General features: G+C 41.6%; 1 protein-coding gene across 1 annotated transcript in view; it reads right to left on the bottom strand.

Moving 5' to 3' along the window:
- Positions 1 to 4,391: 4,391 nt before the first annotated feature.
- Positions 4,392 to 19,699, bottom strand: part of RAD54B (RAD54 homolog B) — a 104,240-nt gene continuing 88,932 nt past the window's right edge. The window contains exons 11-14 of the mRNA XM_052651914.1: positions 13,845 to 14,106; positions 12,295 to 12,361; positions 11,910 to 12,107; positions 4,392 to 4,609 (exon numbers count right to left, since the gene is read on the bottom strand). Of these exons, the coding sequence (XP_052507874.1) occupies positions 4,392 to 4,609; positions 11,910 to 12,107; positions 12,295 to 12,361; positions 13,845 to 14,106 (745 nt within the window). The remainder of the gene's footprint in view (positions 4,610 to 11,909; positions 12,108 to 12,294; positions 12,362 to 13,844; positions 14,107 to 19,699) is intronic.

Below are 19,699 nucleotides of genomic sequence, written 5' to 3'. Positions count from 1 at the left end.
TCTGATGTAGTCAAGATAATATTTCTCCACAGACACAGAAAGCAAACACCTGGTTACCAAAGAGGAAAAGGAGCGGGACGGATACATTAGGAGTTTGGACTCAACAGATACACACAACTATATATAAAACAGTAAGCAGCAAGGACCCACTGTAGAGCACACGGAACTATACTCAATATCTTGTAATAGTCTGTAAGGGTAAAGAATCTGAAAAAGAATATATATACAAATGAATCACTTTGCTGTATACCCATACCTGAAACTAGCACATTATAAACCAACTATACTTCAAAAAAAAGATAATATTTCTCTATCTGGCTGGCTATATATTTCATGTAAGTTTCACAACTACCCTCGGACATATCACTGAACAGACAGTAAAACTCAGTTCATTGAAGACAACACTAATGCTGTGTCATAGGTGGCTAATGTATGCAAAGCACTTAGCATTTAGAACACAGTAATAAAAACTTAATGTTAGCAATTATTTTAACATTCATTTTATCTCTTCTGTAGCAACATTTACTACCGAGGTGATATCTTCCAGTCTCATGCCTTTATTAAATACCATCTACCTGCTGAAAAATCCTGAATTTCTCTCTAGCCTTGACCAATGTTTCTGAACTCAGCTCATACCAAACTGCTTATTTGACACCTCCACTGGCTACCTAACAGGCTTATCAAACTTGACGTAATCAAGTCTGAAGTTGTGCTTTTCCCCCACAAACCTCCTCCCACAGCCTTATCTCAGTAACTGGCAACTCCATTGCTCCTTCGGCTCGGGCCAGAAACCTTGCATCATTCCAAATGATTCCAAAATCCCTTTTTCTTTTTTTCTTACACCTTAAATTAAATCCATTCAGATATCTTTTCAGCTCTGTGTTCAAAAATATCCACAATCCGACACTGCCCTGCGCCCCCTTGGTCCAATCACCAACGCCTCTTGACAAGGTTATGGCAAGAGCCTCCCAACTCATCTCATTGTTTCCACCCCATGTTCCACCAGTTTGTTCTCATCACGCAGCGACTCATCTTGTGACTTTCCTTGGCTCAATTCCCAGTCGTTTTCCATCTCCCTCCAAGTAAAGCTGAAGCCTTCAAGATGGTCTTCGATGCCCTGTAACATCTGACCTCCTCCACTGCGATTCCTTCACCTCATCTCTTACTACACTTCTGACTCTCTCACAGCGGCCTCGAGCTGTTTCTCAAATGCGTCAATACTCCTTCACCTGTCTCAGGACCTTTGCACTTGTGGTTCCTTTTATCTGGAACACTTTTTCCCAGAAAATGCCATGGGTCTCAATCCCTGACTTTTTTCAGGCTTCTGCATAAATCCACTGCATATAAATAGCAATCTCCATCTTCACTTTAATATCTCCCGTATTCTTTTCTTCATAGCACTTATCACCATGTGCAATATGTTGTTAAGTCACTTCAGTTGTGTCCGACTCTTTGCGACCCTATGGACTACAGCTTGCCAGGTTCCTCTGTCCATGGGATGCTCCAGGCAATACTGGAGAGGGTTGCCATTTCCTCCTCCAGAGCATCTTACTGACCCAGGGATCAAACCCGCGTCTCTTATATCTCCTGCATTGGCAGGCAGGCTCTTTACTGCTAGCATCACCTGGGAAGCCCTCTGAAACCACAGAACTATCTACAAAACCAGGCTCCTACTGAGGACACTCTGGGCTGCAGAAATAGACACACACCCAGGCATGCCAGCTCTGCGCACGGCTCCAAGGCCACACGTGTGCAGGTGCACAATTCTTGCTCCCTGGGGGACCAGCCTGACCGGCTCACGGGCAGACCCGAGAACACTGCCGGACGGGGGCTCCTGGGAGCGGACATGCATCCTGACCGAGCAGGTCCAAGTTCAAGGCCTCCTGGCCTAGAGCTGTAGGCCTGGGCTCCCAGGGCCGCCTCCCCAGAGCCGGGGGTCCCTCTGAGTGGCCCCACCTGGCACGTCCACCTGACACCTCCCTTACACATGCATATCATTCTCATGATGCTAGGATGAAAGCACAGTGAGGGCAGAGACCGTCTATTTTTTGCTGTACGTGTAATTCCTAGGACAATGTCCAACATGTACTAGGTATTCAATAAATAATTGTGGAATGACAGATGAATTTAATCAAAATTAAGAAAGGCAGAGATTTCAAGCGGTTCACCCATACCTAATGTGAGCAGAAGTCAAGATGAAGCCTGAGAAGAGTTCACTGCACGTGTCAGCTGGGGAATGACTGGATAGAGGCCTCCAGTACTGGGCACAGAGACACTGCGAACTCCTCTGAAAACGGACGGTGGTGATGGCCGTACAACACTGTGAATGTACAGGTGGTGATTCATTTTGACGTGGTCTGTTTTTCAAACGTGGTATGAAGCAAAATTTATTATCCTTTTAAAAATGTTTTCATGTATCAGTTCATTCCAGTCAAGGATTATTCTGCCAACAACTAATGACAATTGGATGCCATCGATCCTAATTATTCAAGTGCTTTTCCTCGGTGATGCCTCTGTGGGTAATGTCTTACGTCAGGTCACCTGGACAACAGACCGAGCAGATCTGCAGCAGGGCGTTTGTTAGGAGCGACATCTGTAAGGCACTCAAGGAAGCGGGTCTGGACACAGAGACAAGCTGAACGGCCGTGAAGCGACAACACAGGCCGCAACGGAGGGCCAGGCGCTGGAGGGGCCCTGAGGGCTTGTCCCAGACTGAGGCAAGGGGCTGGGCCTTTCTACCCTACATCATCAGATCAGTGGGCACCAGTCACCTAGGGGAGGGAGGGAACTTTGCATAAGGCAGCTCCTTTCGGCTGCGGGTCTTGTTGGAGAGAGACTTGGCTATGAGTGGTTGTCGGTGACACACCCAACAGCTGGATAAATGAGCAGCTAGATCCTAAAGGGGGCAACCTGGGCAGTATACCCTAGTGTCCACTACAATTAAAATAAGACAATAACGCAGCTAGTCTCTTACCTTTTTAAAAAGATTTTATACCTGAGAATAATGTGATACAAGATACATTTGCAGAGTTTTATACGTTAGGCCTCATATAAGAAGCCTATACAGAGTCCAGAAATGCCATTTTTGCTTTTTATTAGTTGATTACTTCCTTTCTGACAAACTTGGTCCCCAAAATGCCAGTTCACGAATCATAGATGTACAAATGTCCAGGCGTGCATGTGCACACGTGCATGTTTAGTCGCTCAGTTGTGTCCGACTCTTTGCGATCCCATGGACTGTAGCCCGCCAAGCTTCTCTTCCCTGGGGATTCTCCAGGCAAGAATACTGGAGTGGGTAGCCTTTCCCTTCTCCAGGGGATCATCCCAACCCACTGATCGAACCCAGGTCTCCCACACTGCAGGTGGATTCTTTACCATCTGAGCCACCAGGGAAGCCCAAGAATACTGAAATAGGTAGCCTATCCCTTCCCCAGGGGATCTTCCCGACCCAGGAACCGAACCGGGGTCTCCTGCATTGCAAGCGGATTCTTTACCATCTGAGCTTCTAAGGAAGCCCACAAACACCCAGGCGTGGCACTACAGATCTAAAGAAATCAGATTTGATGATAATTGAGTCTTTACTCAAAATCTTAAGACCATATTCAGTCTAAAAGAAATTTCCCTAAAAGGAATCAAAAGCTGATTACAGGAGCCCTAACTGGAGATTAAATGAGTAATTCCTTTCTCTTTGCAACTTCAGTCTTGTAAAGCTTGTTTTGTACATTAATGTCAACAATTACCTCAGAAACCTTCGACATGATGGTAGCTGAACCATGGTCCAGTGTATACACAATGCTTGGTGGACATGGCTTTACAGACCGCCTGTCAGTCCCCTAGGAGTCAGAGGTCCCAGATTAGAAACCAGTGCTTTGAAGTGTCCAATGTTCCTCCCCATCCTGCCACAACCTACACACCATTCTCACCCAAACTGCCCTGCATCACATCTTCAGCATCTGTAATCCTAATCTCTCATTCTCTTTCTCCTTTGAGCTACAGTTTAAACTTCTCAAAGTTTTCAATTGTCTCCCGCATCTATGGCTACTATTACTAATCTATTTAGCTTTCCCAAAGACAAGAAACTGGGCATTTTACCTTTTAGTATTCCTTATAAAAATTCTTTAGAAAGCACTTAATAAAGTGCACAAATTATGGAATTATTGATAAGCAATTATAGGATAACAGAAGTATGTCTTTAATGTTTCAATATTTAGGAACATATACAAAACATTAATTAAGTCAGTTGTGACTACCATATCAAAACTATAATATAGTGTGCAACAAAATACATTATTATAATTAAGATAATTCTATTTGTTTTCCAAAAGTACATTTATTTACTAGATTAACTTTTTAAAGGGGGAAGCAAAGTAACGTCATAAAGTAATATTTCATTATATAGCAATAGTTTGATTGGTTATATTTTGAAAAAAGAATGATACATTTTCTCTTATTCTTTCAAGAAAAGGATCTGTAAGATTTAAATGATCTCCAGGAAAATGTTTCCATTGCTTCAGTTGTGACATAGAGAGAGGTTTCAGGGAATCAGACTTCTGTTGATGTGGACCAAGCTGACAATTTCTAGACACAGGGAGTTTTTCCAATGAATCACCTGAAATAAGTAAAACAATAAGAAAATCCTTAGGCCAATTAATACTCTATTATATACAATACTTTTTTTATTATATAATGAGCTTGTGTGATTTATTACATTTGATTACCATAGTTTGTGTTAAGATGAGCAAATTCAATTAATTCATTCCTTCTACAAATATTTATAAATTGTTTATTATGTGCTAACTTGAGCAAAGAGGGCCAAAGTGGTCAACAAAAATAGACATGGCCTCTGACTTCAAATACCTTATGATCTAACAGGAGAACTACACATTAAGCAAATAATCATCCAGAGAGATAAATGTATTATAGGGCCACAATTTCTTATCTAACAGCCTGTGGGGCCAGATAGGTTTCCAAATTTAGAATATAATTGTAAAAACATAGGATAACACTCCATAATCAAATTCATTAATCAGCTATGGCAAGAACAGTTGTACAAAACAGATTAAAGACCATCAATAAATTCACATAAATTTAGCTAAGGTTTCTGCCACCAAATAAGACTGTTGCAAATTTATGAAAGTGAAGTGAGCGAAAGTCCTTCAGTCGTGTCCGACTCTTTGCGCCCCCATGGACTATACAGTCCATGGAATTCTCCAGGCCAGAATACTGGAGTGGGTAGCCTTTCCCTTCTCCAGGGTATCTTCCCAACCCAGGGATCAAACCCAGGTCTCCTGCATTGCAGACAGATTCTTTACCAGCTGAGCCACAAGGGAAGATGAGGGACAGGGCAGGGGACAACTTTTCATCCTTCAAGCTTTCTAGATTTCAAAACTGGAAATAAGGAACTATGGAGCCACATTACGAATAGAGCTAAGGGTATGAAGCTCAGACAGACAGGGCTATGAGCATGTATAACAAGAGAAGCTGACCTGTGCTATTCAGATCTGAAGGATGACAGAGTGGCCACAATGGCAAAGTAGGAAGACCCTGAGCTCGCCTTCTCCCATGGGCACACCAAAAGTACTACTATGTAATTGTTACAAATTGCAACTTTCTATGAGAGGGACCTGAAGACCAACAGAAGAGATTTTCCACAATTAAAGACAGAAGGAACTACAAGGAGATGGGTAGGAGAGGCAGAGATGCAGTCAGGAACCAACCCCCTGCATAGGTGACCCACAAACTGGAGTATAATCACAACTGCAGAGGTTCTCCCCAAGGACTAAGGGGCCTGTGGCCCATGTCAAGCTCTCCAGCCTGGGGGTCCCGCACAGGGAAGATGAGCCCCCAAAACATCTGGCTTTGAAGACCAGAGGGAATTGCATATGGGAAAGCCAGAGGACTACAGGAAATAGAGGCCACTTCTCCAAGATCAGGAAAACCCAACCTATTTAATACACAAAAATAAACACAGAGGCAAAATGGGGAGACAGAAGAATATGTTCCAAGCAAAGAAATAAGATAAAACCTCAGAAGACGTACTAAAAGAAGTAGAGATAATCAATCAACCCAATAGAGAGTTCAAGATAATAAACATAAAGATGTGCAACAAACTCAGGAGAGGAATGGTGAGAAGTTTAACAAGAGCTAGAAAACAGAAGAACCAAACAGAGCAGAAGATACAAAAGCTGAGGCTGCTTGGAGAATCTAGGAGACAGCAGAAAAATACCTCAAAAGTACTGACCAAAAAAAAAACCCAAAACATTAAAAAAAACCCTATCAACTAGAACTGTACACCCAGCAAAGACAGAATTTAAGAAAGAGAAAAAACACTGAAAAATAAAATACTGAGAGACTTAAACACTAATAGACCCTTGTTGGGGGAAAAAACAAAAAATGAAAAGACAGACAGTAGAAACGAATCAAAATATATCAGTAATTATAATTAATGTAAATAGACTGAATGCTCTAGTTGAAAGAAAACATCAGACCAGATAAAAAAAGAAAATTCAGGCTCATGCTATTTAAATGAGAGCTACCTAAAACGATACAGAAAGATTTAATGTAAAAGAATGGGAAAAGATGTATCAGATAAATACTAACAATGAGAAAGTCAGTGTAATATATTAACATAGGACAAAATGAAAGCAAAAGATGTTAGGGATAAAGCAATCCATACATAATGAAAATATAACTAATAATAAAATAAATAATAATGAAAACATTTCACAAACAACATATAAAATATATAAAGCAAAAATTGACAGAACAATGAGAAAGAGAAAACTTCACTGTCATACTGTAAGATTTTAATGTATTTCTCAACAACACATCTAACAAAGAATTAGGTTATTAACAGAAAAATGGGCAAATGTTATGAACAGGTGGTTCACATGAAGAAAATACAGCTCCTAACCATAGAAAAGCATTCTCAACTTCACTCATAATGAAAGAAAATTAAATTAAAACTAGACAAATAAGCCATTTTTACTCTCAGACTGGCAAAACCCCAAACATCTGATAATCCTAAATTGGGAAAGCTGGGGGGAAATAATATACTGTTGGTGGGGTATAAATGATACAACCTCCACTCCAGTGGAGGGCACCTTAGCAGGACCTACCAAATTACAAATGCTCATATTCTCTGACAGAGCAACACTGATAATTAACCTTACAGAGATATTTGAACATGTGGAAAAAGATGTATGAATGAAGATGCATACTGACTGAAAAGAACCTAATTTCACAGCTGTGAGGTTAGATGAATAAATTATGGTCTATTCATTCAATGGAGGATTATATAACTGAGGGGAAAAATAAGAATGAGGAAACTCTTTCTGTAATGATACAGAAAGATCTTGAGATATACTATTGAATGAAAAAGGTAGAGTTTAGTTCAGTTCAGTCGCTCAGTCATGTCTGACTCTTTGCGACCCCATAAGCCGCAGCACGCCAGGCCTCTCTGTCCATCACCAGCTCCCAGGGTGCACCGAAACCCATGTCCATTGAGTCGGTGATACCATCCAACCATCTCATGCTCTGTCATCCCCTTCTCCTGCCCTCAATCTTTCCCAGCATCAGGGTCTTTTCTAATGAGTCAGCTCTTCGAGTCAGGTGGTCAAATGTTTCAGCTTCAACATCAATCCTTCCAATGAACAGCCAGGACTGATCTCCTTTAGGATGGACTGGTTGGATCTCCTTGCAGTCCAAGGGGCTCTCAAGAGTCTTCTCCAACATCACAGTTCAAAAGCATCAATTCTTCAGTGCTCAGCTTTCTTTATAGCCCAACTCTCACATTCATACATGACCACTGGAAAAACCATAGCCTTGACTAGATGGATCTTTGTTGGCAAAGTAATGTCTCTGCTTTTCAATATGCTGTCTAGGTTGGTCATAACTTCTCTTCCAAGGAATAAGTGCCTTTTAATTTCATGGCTGCAATCACCATCTGCAGTGATCTGGAGCCCAGAAAAATAAAGCCAGCCACTGTTCCCACTGTTTCCCCATCTATTTGCCATGAAGTGATGGGACTGGATGCCTTGATCTTAGTTTTCTGAATGTTGAACTTTAAGCCAATTTTTTCACTCTCCTCTTTCATTTTCATCAAGAGGCTCTTTAGTTCTTCTTCACTTTCTGCCACAAGGGTGGTGTCATCTGTGTATCTGAGGTTATTGATATTTCTCCTGTCAATCTTGATTCCAGCTTGTGCTTCTTCCAGCCCAGCATTTCTCATGATGTACTCTGCATATAAGTTAAAGATAAATCAGCAGGGTGACAATATACAGCCTTGACATACTCCTTTTCTTATTTGGAACCAGTCTGTTGTTCCATGTCCAGTTCTAACTGTTGCTTCCTGACCTGCATATAGGTTTCTCAAGAGGCAGGTCAGGTGGTCTGGTATTCCCATCTCTTTCAGAATTTTCCACAGTTTATTGTGATCCACACAGTCAAAGGCTTGGGTATAGTCAATAAAGCAGAAATAGATGTGTTTCTGGAACTCTCTTGCTTTTTCCATGATCCAGCGGATGTTGGCCATTTGATTTCTGGTTCCTCTGCCTTTTCTAAAACCAGCTTGAACATCAGGAAGTTCACGGTTCCCATATTGCTAAAGCCTGGCTTGGAGAATTTTAAGGATAACTTTACTAGCGTGTGAGATGAGTGCAATTGTGCAGTAGTTTGAGCATTCTTTGGCATTGCCTTTCTTTGGGATTGGAATGAAAACTGACCTTTCCCAGTCCTGTGGCCACTGCTGAGTTTTCCAAATTTGCTGGCATAATGAATGCAGCACATTCACAGCATCATCTTTCAGGATTTGAAATAGCTCAACTGGAATTCCATCACCTCCACTAGCTTTGTTCATAGTGATGTTTCCTAAGGCCCACTTGACTTTGCATTCCAGGATGTCTGGCTCTAGGTGAGTGATCACACCATCGTGATTATCTGGGTCGTGAAGATCTTTTTTTGTACAGTTCTTCCGTGTATTCTTGCCACCTCTTCTTAACATCTTCTGCTTCTGTTAGGTCCGTAACATTTCTGTCCTTTACTGAGCCCACGTTTGCATAAAATGTTCCCTTGGTATCTCTAATTTTCTTGAAGAGATCTCTAGTCTTTCCCATTCTGTTGTTTTCCTCTACTTCTTTGCATTGATCGTTGAGGAAAGCTTTCTTATCTCTCCTTGCTATTCTTTGGAACTCTGCATTCAAATGGGTATATCTTTCCTTTTCTCCTTTGCTTCTCACTTCCCTTCTCTTCACAGCTATTTGTAAGGGCTCCTCAGACAGCCATTTTGCTTTTTTGCGTTTCTTTTTCTTGGAGAAAAAGGTATAGAAGGTACAGAATCATACACATACCACACTATCCCTTATGGCGGGCTGAGGGGAACCGGGCAATAATATTTATTCAGAGTATAAAAATGTTTATACATTTATTCAGATGTATAAAAATACATCTAGAAGGATACACAAAAAACTAGTAACAGTGGTTTTTTATAGGGTAGCAGGACTACAAACTAGACAGATGAGGGCATTACAGGAGGAAGTGTTTCCACCATATACATTCTATACTTTCAAATAGCTTTCATATGTAAACATTACCAATTCTCCAGTTAAATTAGTAAATTTTTAAATCTTTAAAATAAGAAAAAACTAATTTGGTAACAGAAACTTTGACTCATATGGCAGACCTCTAAACTAAGTAATTAAGGGAATACAAATGATTTTCATGCACAAGAGAAACATTTGCTAACTGGACACACCAGGCCATGCACCAGGTCTCTATAGTCGCCAAAGAATCTCTATCAGGCAGACCATACTGGGACTACAGCGCAGTAGCCAGATTCAATAACGAAGACTAAAGTACATTCTAAACAGGACTTTTAAATACCTCATGAGCCAAAGAAGAAATCATAATGGAAAATAAAAAATACTTAGAACTGAAAAATAATTAAGACGGCATATCAAAATTATGAGATTCAGCTTAGTAGAAAATTTACAGCCTTAATACCCATTTTAAAAAAGAGTGAAAGTCATTAACCTAAGGATTAAACTTTAGAAAATAAGGGGAAAAAGTAGATAAATACAGGGCAAAAGAAAAGAAATCGAGCAGAAATCACTAAAATGGAAAAAACATACAATAGAGGAGATTAATGTTGACTATATAAAGTATAGGTTATTTCATGCTAGTCCTATACAGTTTCACTTCTTAAACTCATCTCAACACAATTATCAAGTGACTTCCAACTTCCGGACATTGCTTGCTCAAGTACTACTCCAAATCGAGTTCCTACCTGAATGGTGTTCATTCTGGAGGGCTGACACTTTCAGTCTCATTTAAGCAGCACAACCAGTGTGTGAAGTACTAAGAAGCATGGTGGCCCATGCGTACTGTCCACAAAGTATGACCTCATTAGGAATAAGTTGTGCACAAAATAAACAGTAGGATTAGCCTGTCAAGTGTTTGTGTGTGTGTGTATGTGTGAAATAGAAATAAGGATTAAAAACATTTCTCTCATTCTTAAATCATTATCATCAGGAATTGAAAGATTTTTACTAAACAAGTCAAATTTTGTCACAACTAATGCTGAAATAAGCTAAATTGACAGAACTAATAGGGTTCTAATTAAAATTTTCTCTCCTAGAGTAATGGAAATAAAAACAAAAATAAACAAATGGGACCTAATTAAAAGCAAAAGGAAACTATAAACAAGATGAAAAGACAACCCTCGGAATGTTAGAAAACAATTGCAAATGAAGCAACTGACAAAGGATTAATCTCCAAAATATACAAGCAGCTCATGCAGCTCAGTATCAGAAAACAAACAATCCAATCAAAAATATGAGTGGAAGACCTAAACGCACATTTCTCCAAAGAAGACATACAGATAGCCAACAAACACATGAAAAGATACTCAACATCACTGATTATTAAAGAAAGGCAAATCAAAACTACAATGAGATATCACCTCACACTGGCCAGAATGACTATCATCAAAAAACCTACAGACAATAAACGCTGGAGAGGATATGGAGAAAGGAGTCCTCTTGCACTGCGGGTGGGAAAGCAAATTGATAAAGCCACTATTCCTTTAAAAAACTAGGAATAAAACTACCATATGACCCAGCAATCCCACTACTGGGCATAAACCTTGAGAAAACCATAATTCAAAAAGACACATGTGCCCCAATGTTCACTGCAGCACTATTTACAGAACCTAGGACACGGAAGCCACCTAGATGTCCACTGACCTAAAAGAAGCTGTGGCAAATATATACAATGTAATGTTACTCAGCCATAAAGAGGAAGAAATGTGAGACAGCTGAAGTGAGGTGGATGAAACTGAAGCTTGTTATACCGGGTGAAGTTAAGTTAAAAAGAGGAAAATGTCGTATATTAATACATACATATGGAATCTAGAAAAACGGTACTGACGAACCTATGTGCAGGACAGGAGCAGAGACACAGACGAAGAGAACAGACTGTGGACCAGCTGGGGAGGAGGGGGCGTGTATGGACTGCGCGAGCAGCGCTGACAGATCAACAGCACCACGTGTGAGACAGCTGCGCGGGAAGCAGCTGTGCAACACGCGCATCTCGGCTGGGTGACAGGGAGACTCAGGAGGCAGGGGATCCATGTGCACTTATATCTGAGTCATGCTGTCGCACAGCAGAAACCGACACAACACTGTAAAGCAATTATCCTCCAATTAAAAACAAAAGGCGGCAGCAGGGGGCAGGGGGGCAAAAAAAATTTCTTTTCTCAAATATCCATGTTGCAGCTGCCCTAAGACCTGAAGATAAAAGAAAACTAACATATGCAAGTGGTCAATATTTTAGTCGTTCTGTTTTTAAATATTTTCAACTGCTAAAGAGACCAATTAACTTCATCATCATAACAGAATTAAAATACAACTAACCTGTATGATTTTCTCCTGTACAGTCACAGTCAAGCAGGTCATGAGTAACACAATGTGAACTTTCATGCAATGTGAACAAATTTTTAAGTTCTTCCACTGAAAACTGAATATGATCAGATGTCTTGGATAGGTCTACAACTGCCCCAGAAAGACCCTGCTTACTGATCTGTCTTTGATAGATCTTTTCCTCTATTGTACCTGAAGAGAAAACATTCATTAGATTTCCTTCAGATCTTTACAACTGGCATTTTGGTAAGGTAAAATATGTTTATTATTATACTAGCTAACAAAATAATATTCCTGGTACTGAAGCACAGTTTAACACACAAAATACCTTTATTTACTCAAAGAGAATATACCTTTTTTCATACTGGAGGGGTACTACCTGTGGTTAGGAGTCTGTAAATATGTACAGGGTGCTTCTGACCATCTCTCCACACTCTAGACATTGCCTGTAGAAAATAAATGAGAATTCTGAAAGTACAATAGAAACCTTCTCCACATAAGCAACTTGTGTTCATAAATTTAAGACTAGGAATTCTAGATTTCACTTATAGCTTCAAAAAACAAAGCCCAGGCATAACTAAGCCTTCTCCACTTCAATTTTTTTTTTCCGGGTTAAAGAAAGGGATGAATGAACACTCGCTATGGTACTGTAAAATAACTACAGGATGCCATGCAACAGTGAGAGGGTCTATCTGCATCGAAAAAAACTGGGATAAGCAAGTTTGGGAAGTAAGAATGCAAAGAACCAAGGATAGCATGGGCATGGAGGGTTTATTCTCGGTCCAACAGGCTAATGATTCACTTCTAAGGAACCCTAGGATACCTGCAATCAGCTCAGGCTCTAGGCAGATCCCTGAGGTTTTAAGATTTATCAGTGATACTATTTAGTAAAAAGTTGATGTTCAAACCCTGAACATTCCAAAGAAAATTATGGCCCTCAACCAGCTTCTGGAAGCCCCTGGAATATTGTACCTGATAAAAGCATCTTAGATTACCTGGGGTCTTGGGCCATAAAGCTGTTTATGCTAACGATGTGATTTAGGTGGGGACTTGGGCCAGTTTGACCTTTGCAGAGGCCAATCCGTGCCTACCTGACCAACCTCCAACAAAAGTCTAAACATCAAGGCTCGGGTGAACTTCTCTGGTTGACAAAATTCCATGGGTGTTGTCATTCACTGATGCTAGGAAAATTAAGTGTTGTCCATACAATTCCATAGGGAAAGGAAAACTGGAAGCTTGTACCTGCTCTCTCCTGGACTCCGCCCTAAGTACCTTTTACCTGTGCTGATTTTACTGTGTATCCTTTCACTGTAATAAACCCTAACTTGAGTAAAACTGTTTTTCTTGATTTTGTGAGTCCTTCTAGTCAATCACTGAACCTGAGGGTTGTCTCCCAGTCCCCTAACACAGCTACCAGGTGAGGTGCACATCTATAGGTAGAAACCTCAAAATCTGTGAAGATGGACTGTACTCTGAAGAAAACCAAAGGCTGCTTCTGAGATATTTTCCTAAGGAAGCTAATTTTGCATCTTCACTATACCCTGCACGAACACCAATCATGGAGCCTACAATACCCTGCTGTCCTCCCCTGATGGCCATGGGCATCCTGAAGGCCCAGCTAACTACAGAGTCAAGTAGGGCCTGGAGACATACAGGCTTGCGTATGAATCCTGACTCTGCCTCTTATAAGCTATGTGACCTGGAACAAGCTTCCATACCTTCATCTGCAAAACGGAGCTTACAACACGCACACTTGTAGGACTACTGTGAGGACTGAACAGATGTAAAGCATTTAGTGGAATGCCTGATACAAAATAAGGGCTGAATATGCAGCAGTTCTTATACTTCATCATCACCCTCATATCCCCGCAGGCACCGTATCCCCCTTCAGCATTTTATACTGTTTGTTTAATATAGAAACAGTCCTACCTGGATATCAGTAGCTGGATTCCAATCAATGTCATAGAGGATTAAGTGAGATCCTCCAATAAGGTTAAGCCCCACACCACCAGCTTTTGAACTTAACAAAAAAATAAAATCAGAAGAGTATTTACTATTAAAGCCATCAACAATTTTCTGCCTTTGAGAGATTGGGGTCTGTCCATCAAGTCTTGTATAAGCATATCCATGACGCTTGCAGACTTCTTGTAAAATATCCAGGGTTCGTGTATAGTTGGATACCAACACGACTCTGTCAATCAAAAAGAAAGAATCTTCATATACAACTGGGAAGCAGTATTAGATTTTTTGAATTAGAGAAAAATAGTAATATTATCACTGATATTTATAGAATGTCCAACAGAATTTGTATAATTAAAATGTAGATTCTCTTTCAAATTCCACTTTAAAGTCAATATCTAAGAGGGAATTCCCTGGAAGTTCAGTGGTTAGGAATCTGTGCTTTTACCGACAAAGGCATGGGTTCAATCCCTGGTTGGGGAGCTGCGATCCCACAAGGCACATGGTGTGGCAAAAAAAAAAAAGAAAGAAATCTAAGAGACTTTCAGTATAAAGATAACGGAGTAAACACCTTTCTGCGTTCGTTACCTTTCTTAAGTCACCCTAAGAACAGCAGGAGACTAAGAAACAGAAACACAAAGTCTATCTTTGATGAAACAGGGAGAGATTTATATATGAAAACAGAGACTAGTGGAATGGTGACGTGTTTAGGAGTGAAACCTAAGTGCCCAAAGAGGGATGTACAAGTTCATTCACACAGTCACATTTTATAAAGGCAGGAGAAGGCAATGGCATCCCACTCCAGTACTCTTGCCTGGAAACTCCCATGGACAGAGGAGCCTGGTAGGCTGCAGTCCATGGGGTCGCTAAGAGTCGGACACGACTGAGCAACTTCACTTTCACTTTTCACTTTCATGCATTGGAGAAGGAAATGGCAACCCACTCCAGTGTTCTTGCCTGGAGAATCCCAGGGATGGCGGAGCCCAATGGGCTGCCATCTGTGGGGTCGCACAGAATCGGACACGACTGAAACGACTTAGCAGCAGCAGCAGCAGCACAGAAGGAAGGGGTTTAGACTGCAGCTATTACAAGAACAAAGGTAAGTAGAACCCAGGCCCTACTCCCATGAAACTAGTTGACTTCTCTTTCTCAATGAGAATACTTATTCTCTGTGGAAAGTAAATCAAAGAAACTTAGACCAGGGGACTCTAGAAGGCAGAGATAGAGCAACAAGCCAAAACCTAAGTCTGAGTTTCTCACGGCTCTCATCCTCTAGCAGGCTAGCCCAGGCGTATTCACATGGAAACAAAAAGGTTCCAGGAACCCCAAGGGAGGGCAAGCCCCCCTGCACAAGATCCTTTCAAGCCCCCTGTTTTGCCATGTTTGCCAGCATCTCATGGGCCAATCCAAGTCAGGTGGCTGAGCTCAGAGTCAGAATGGGATATCACCCAAAGTTACACAACAAAGGAACAAGGATAGAGGGAGGGAGAACTTGAGACCACTGGTTGCAATCTACCAACACTCCTATAACAAGAATCTGCCCGTACTAATACGGGAACAACATTATTACTACTATTAGTAGTATAGGAAGAACACTCCAGCACTAATATTTCAGTCACTTTTTCCCCTTCCTTTTCAATACTATTGTGTGGATGAATAACATTATCCAAACATAGTTTTTCTGATACAACTTTACTGGACTGGAGAAAGTCTCGTTAAGACTATTTTTCCCAAACAAGTTCTTACACGACTAGTTGTAGAATAATGGGAGCAGTGATTATCTTGGTAAGGAGTCTTGGACAATCCCCTTTCAGAGGTCAAGAGCTCCCCCTTCCCCACCACATACACACCACTTTCAAACAAGGACAGTATTTTTATGATTACTTTACTGCCCCTAAAAGCAGCTGAAATCTGCAGGCACGGCTGCCATGTGAGGTAGAGTGCAAGGTGTACCCAGCACAAGAGTGTCCAACCAAGATGTATGGGGGCTGGAATTCAGCATGAACTCTGCTCACTAGGTTTCAAGCCATGCATGAATGCAACAACCAAGAGGGAAGAGAACTTCTTAAATTTTGAAGTTTCTTTTTTAGAAATTCCATATCAGGGCCACCATCCAGACAAGTCAGGAGCCCTATCTTGACATGCACAAAAGCACTGCTGAAGAGTTCAGCCTGTGGGCCTGAGACACACTACCCGGCGGCAGCTCATGACAGTACAGTAGGCCAAGTGACAGCAAGACTGTCCCTGAAGTCAAACACGAGCAACCTGCAGCTACATATTTTAAAGGTTTGGGAGATGTTGGTGCAGAGGCAGTTCAGCTGTGGAAAACCTGACCTCTATACCCAACTGGCCATATGAGAAAAAGCATGAAGGGCTACAACTCAAGAACAACAACAAAAAGCAACCCAATTAAAAAATGGGCAAAGGATTTGAATAGACATCTTCCAAAGAAAATATACAAATAGTCAACAAGTACATTAAAAGATGTCCAACATCACTAATTACGGGGTGTGTCTGGGTGCATGTGTGCGCTCACTCACTCAGTTGTGTCCAACTCTTTACGACCCCATCGACTGTAGCCTGCCAGGCTCCTCTGTACATGGAACTTTCCAGGTAAGAATACTGGAGTGGGTTGCCATTTCCTACTCCAAGAGATCTTTCTGACCCAGGGATCAAACATACATCTCTTACATCTCTTGCACTGGCAGGCAGATTCTTTACCACTGTGCCATTTGGAAAGCCTCCATTAATTACTAAGGAAATGCAAATCAAAACCACAATGAGATATCATCTTACACCCATTAGGACATCAAAAACAAAACAGAAATAGCAATACTGGTGAGGCTGTTGAGAAACTAGAACCTTTGTGCACTCTTGATGAGAATGTAAAATGGTGTGGTCACTGCAAAAAAAGAGTATGGAGGTTCCTTAAAAAATTAAAAAGAGAATTATCCTATGATCCAACAATTCTATTTCTGGATATGTATCCAAAGGAATCGAAAAGAGGGTCTCAGAAAGACACTGATACACTCATGTTCACAGCAACATTATTGATAACAGCCAAAAGGTGGAAGCAGCCCAACTGTCCATCAGTAGATGAATGGGTAAACAAAACACCATACATATACAGTGGACTCTTATTCAGCCTTAAAAAGGAAAGAAATTCTGACACATGTTAGAACATGGATGAACTTCGAGGACATTATGCTAAGTAGAATAAGCTAGTCATAAAAAGACAAAACATCATATGATTTCACTTATATAAGGTACCTACAATAATCAGATTCCTGGAGACAGAAATTAGATGGGTGGTCATGGTACCCCACTCCAGTACTCTTGCCTGGGAAATCCCATGGACAGAGGAGCCTGGTAGGCTGCAGTCCATGGGGTCGCGAAGAGTCTGACTCGACTGAGCGAATTCACTTTCACTTTTCACTTTCATGTTTTGGAGAAGGAAATGGCAACCCACTCCAGTGTTCTTGCCTGGAGAATCCCAGGGACGGGGGAGCCTGGTGGGCTGCCGTCTACGTGGTCGCACAGAGTCGGACACGACTGAAGTGACTTAGCAGCAGCAGCAGCAACATGAAATTAAAAGACGCTTACTCCTTGGAAGGAAAATTATGACCAACCTAGATAGCATATTCAAAAGCAGAGACATTACTTTGCCAACAAAGGTCCGTCTAGTCAAGGCTATGGTTTTTCCTGTGGTCATGTATGGATGTGAGAGTTGCACTGTGAAGAAGGCTGAGCGCCGAAGAATTGATGCTTTTGAACTGTGGTGTTGAAGAAGACTCTTGAGAGTCCCTTGGACTGCAAGGAGATCCAACCAGTCCATTCTAAAGGAGATCAGTCCTGTTCTTTGGAAGGAATGATGCTAAAGCTGAAACTCCAGTACTTTGGCCACCTCATGCGAAGAGTTGACTCATTGGAAAAGACTCTGATGGTGGGAGGGATTAGGGGCAGGAGGAGAAGGGGATGACAGAGGATGAGATGGCTGGATGGCATCACTGACTCGATGGATGTGAGTCTGAGTGAACTCCGGGAGTTGGTGATGGACAGGAGGCCTGGTGTGCTGCGATTCATGGGGTCACAAAGAGTCGGACATGACTGAGAAACTGAACTGAACTGAACACGGTGGTGTATATAAAATATTATCCAATAAAACATTTTAATCCAACTGTATTAAAGAGTTCATAGAAAGTTTCCTTATTTTAGTCACTTCATTATTGTGATAAAAGCAAATGATACTATTAATGCTCCAAAGAGGTGAAGCAGACTCCTTGACAATTAAATATAATTACTATTTTGCAAACTTTCCTCTGTGTTTTTGCATTCAGAAAGTTCGAATATCTCCTACAAGGATAATTAAGACAGAGTCCCTCCACTATAGGTGCTGATATAGAAGAGAACTACTGATTACAGTATAACATGAGAAGAGCTCCATCAGAGGCAAGTACATGAGGCTAGGGGAGTACAGAAGAGGGGCTGCTAACTCAATATGGGGCCAGGGGCTTCCAAGAGGAGAAAGCATCTGAGCTGAGTCTTAATGAAGAGAAAGTTGGCCAGAAGCATGAGAAATGGAGGTACTTCAGGCACAGGAACCTGCATAACAGGGGTGAGAAGCAGAGCAAATTATAGGTTCTGCAAATAGATTCTGGTATAACTGGACAACAGGAAAGTGTGAAGGAGTCAAGAGGGATAAGGCTGGACAAGGAGGTATCACCCATGTCATGAAGAGTCTTGACCAATGTGCTATAGAGTTGAGAAATTTCTGGAAGGCGACTGGGAAGCTTTGAATGATTTTTAAGAAAAGGAGGGATGTGTTCACATTTGTATTTTAAAAAATATACAATTTAGGGCATACTGATATGCAATGGGATTGAAAGTCAGAGGAACACAGTTTATACGAGACTCAGTTCAGTTCAGTTCAGTTGCTCAGTCGTGTCCGACTCTTTGCGACCCCATGAATCGCAGCATGCCACAACCCAATTGTAATAACAAGAATCAAAACAAAAATCTTGGTGCTGAACAGCAGTAATTAACACAACAGTGTAATCCAACCAGACCTCAAAAATAAATTTTTTTAAAAATTTAAAATAAAACTCAAAACAGGTGCTAAAAAAAACTTGGTACCAGAAAGCAAATGGATTCCTGAGATTAAGAAATAAAACCAATAGAATGTAGTGACTGATGACATTGGGAAAGTGCAGGAGAAAAGTGAGTCTAGAATGATGAAAGCTTTTTCTTTGCGTATGGTAACACTCATCAAGCCAAGGAACGGTGAAAAAACATTTAGGCTTGCAATGGCAAAATGATGAAGCTGGTCTGGTACATGAGAAGGCTGAGATCCAGACAGATTTAGATACTGAAAGGTCAGGGCAAGGCCAGGATGAAAGGTCAGGGCGAAGTCAGGACGAAAGGTCAGGGCGAGGTCAGGACGAAAGGTCAGGGAAAGGTCAGGCGTGCTGAGGCATGCCTGGGCACGTCGAGGCATGCCCCGGCAGAGGGCGCTGCAGACACACCCCGGAGACGGGCCGGCAACCAAGCCGACCAATCAGGAGCCGACACGAAGCCCTCGCCGTCCAATCAGGAACCGACACGGAGCCCTTGAACACCAATCACCGCTGAGCCCGCGTTTCCTTCCTTATATGGGAGCCCCGGCCCGGGCTCTAAAACCCCTTCCCCACCCCTCACACCTCGCAGACTCCACAGACTCCCTTTACCCCGTAGACTCCCTTTGCTTTGCAGACCCCCCTCGCTCCCCTGCTTACCCGCCCCCGGGAGTTCTGCCCGAGAGCGACCGCCCAATAAAAGGCCCTGTTCAA

Source organism: Budorcas taxicolor, chromosome 14 (genome assembly GCF_023091745.1).
Source record: "Budorcas taxicolor isolate Tak-1 chromosome 14, Takin1.1, whole genome shotgun sequence".
Taxonomy (NCBI): Eukaryota; Metazoa; Chordata; class Mammalia; order Artiodactyla; family Bovidae; genus Budorcas; species Budorcas taxicolor.
The sequence above is the reverse complement of the archived record's forward strand: the minus strand, read 5'-3'. Positions and strand labels throughout refer to the sequence as shown.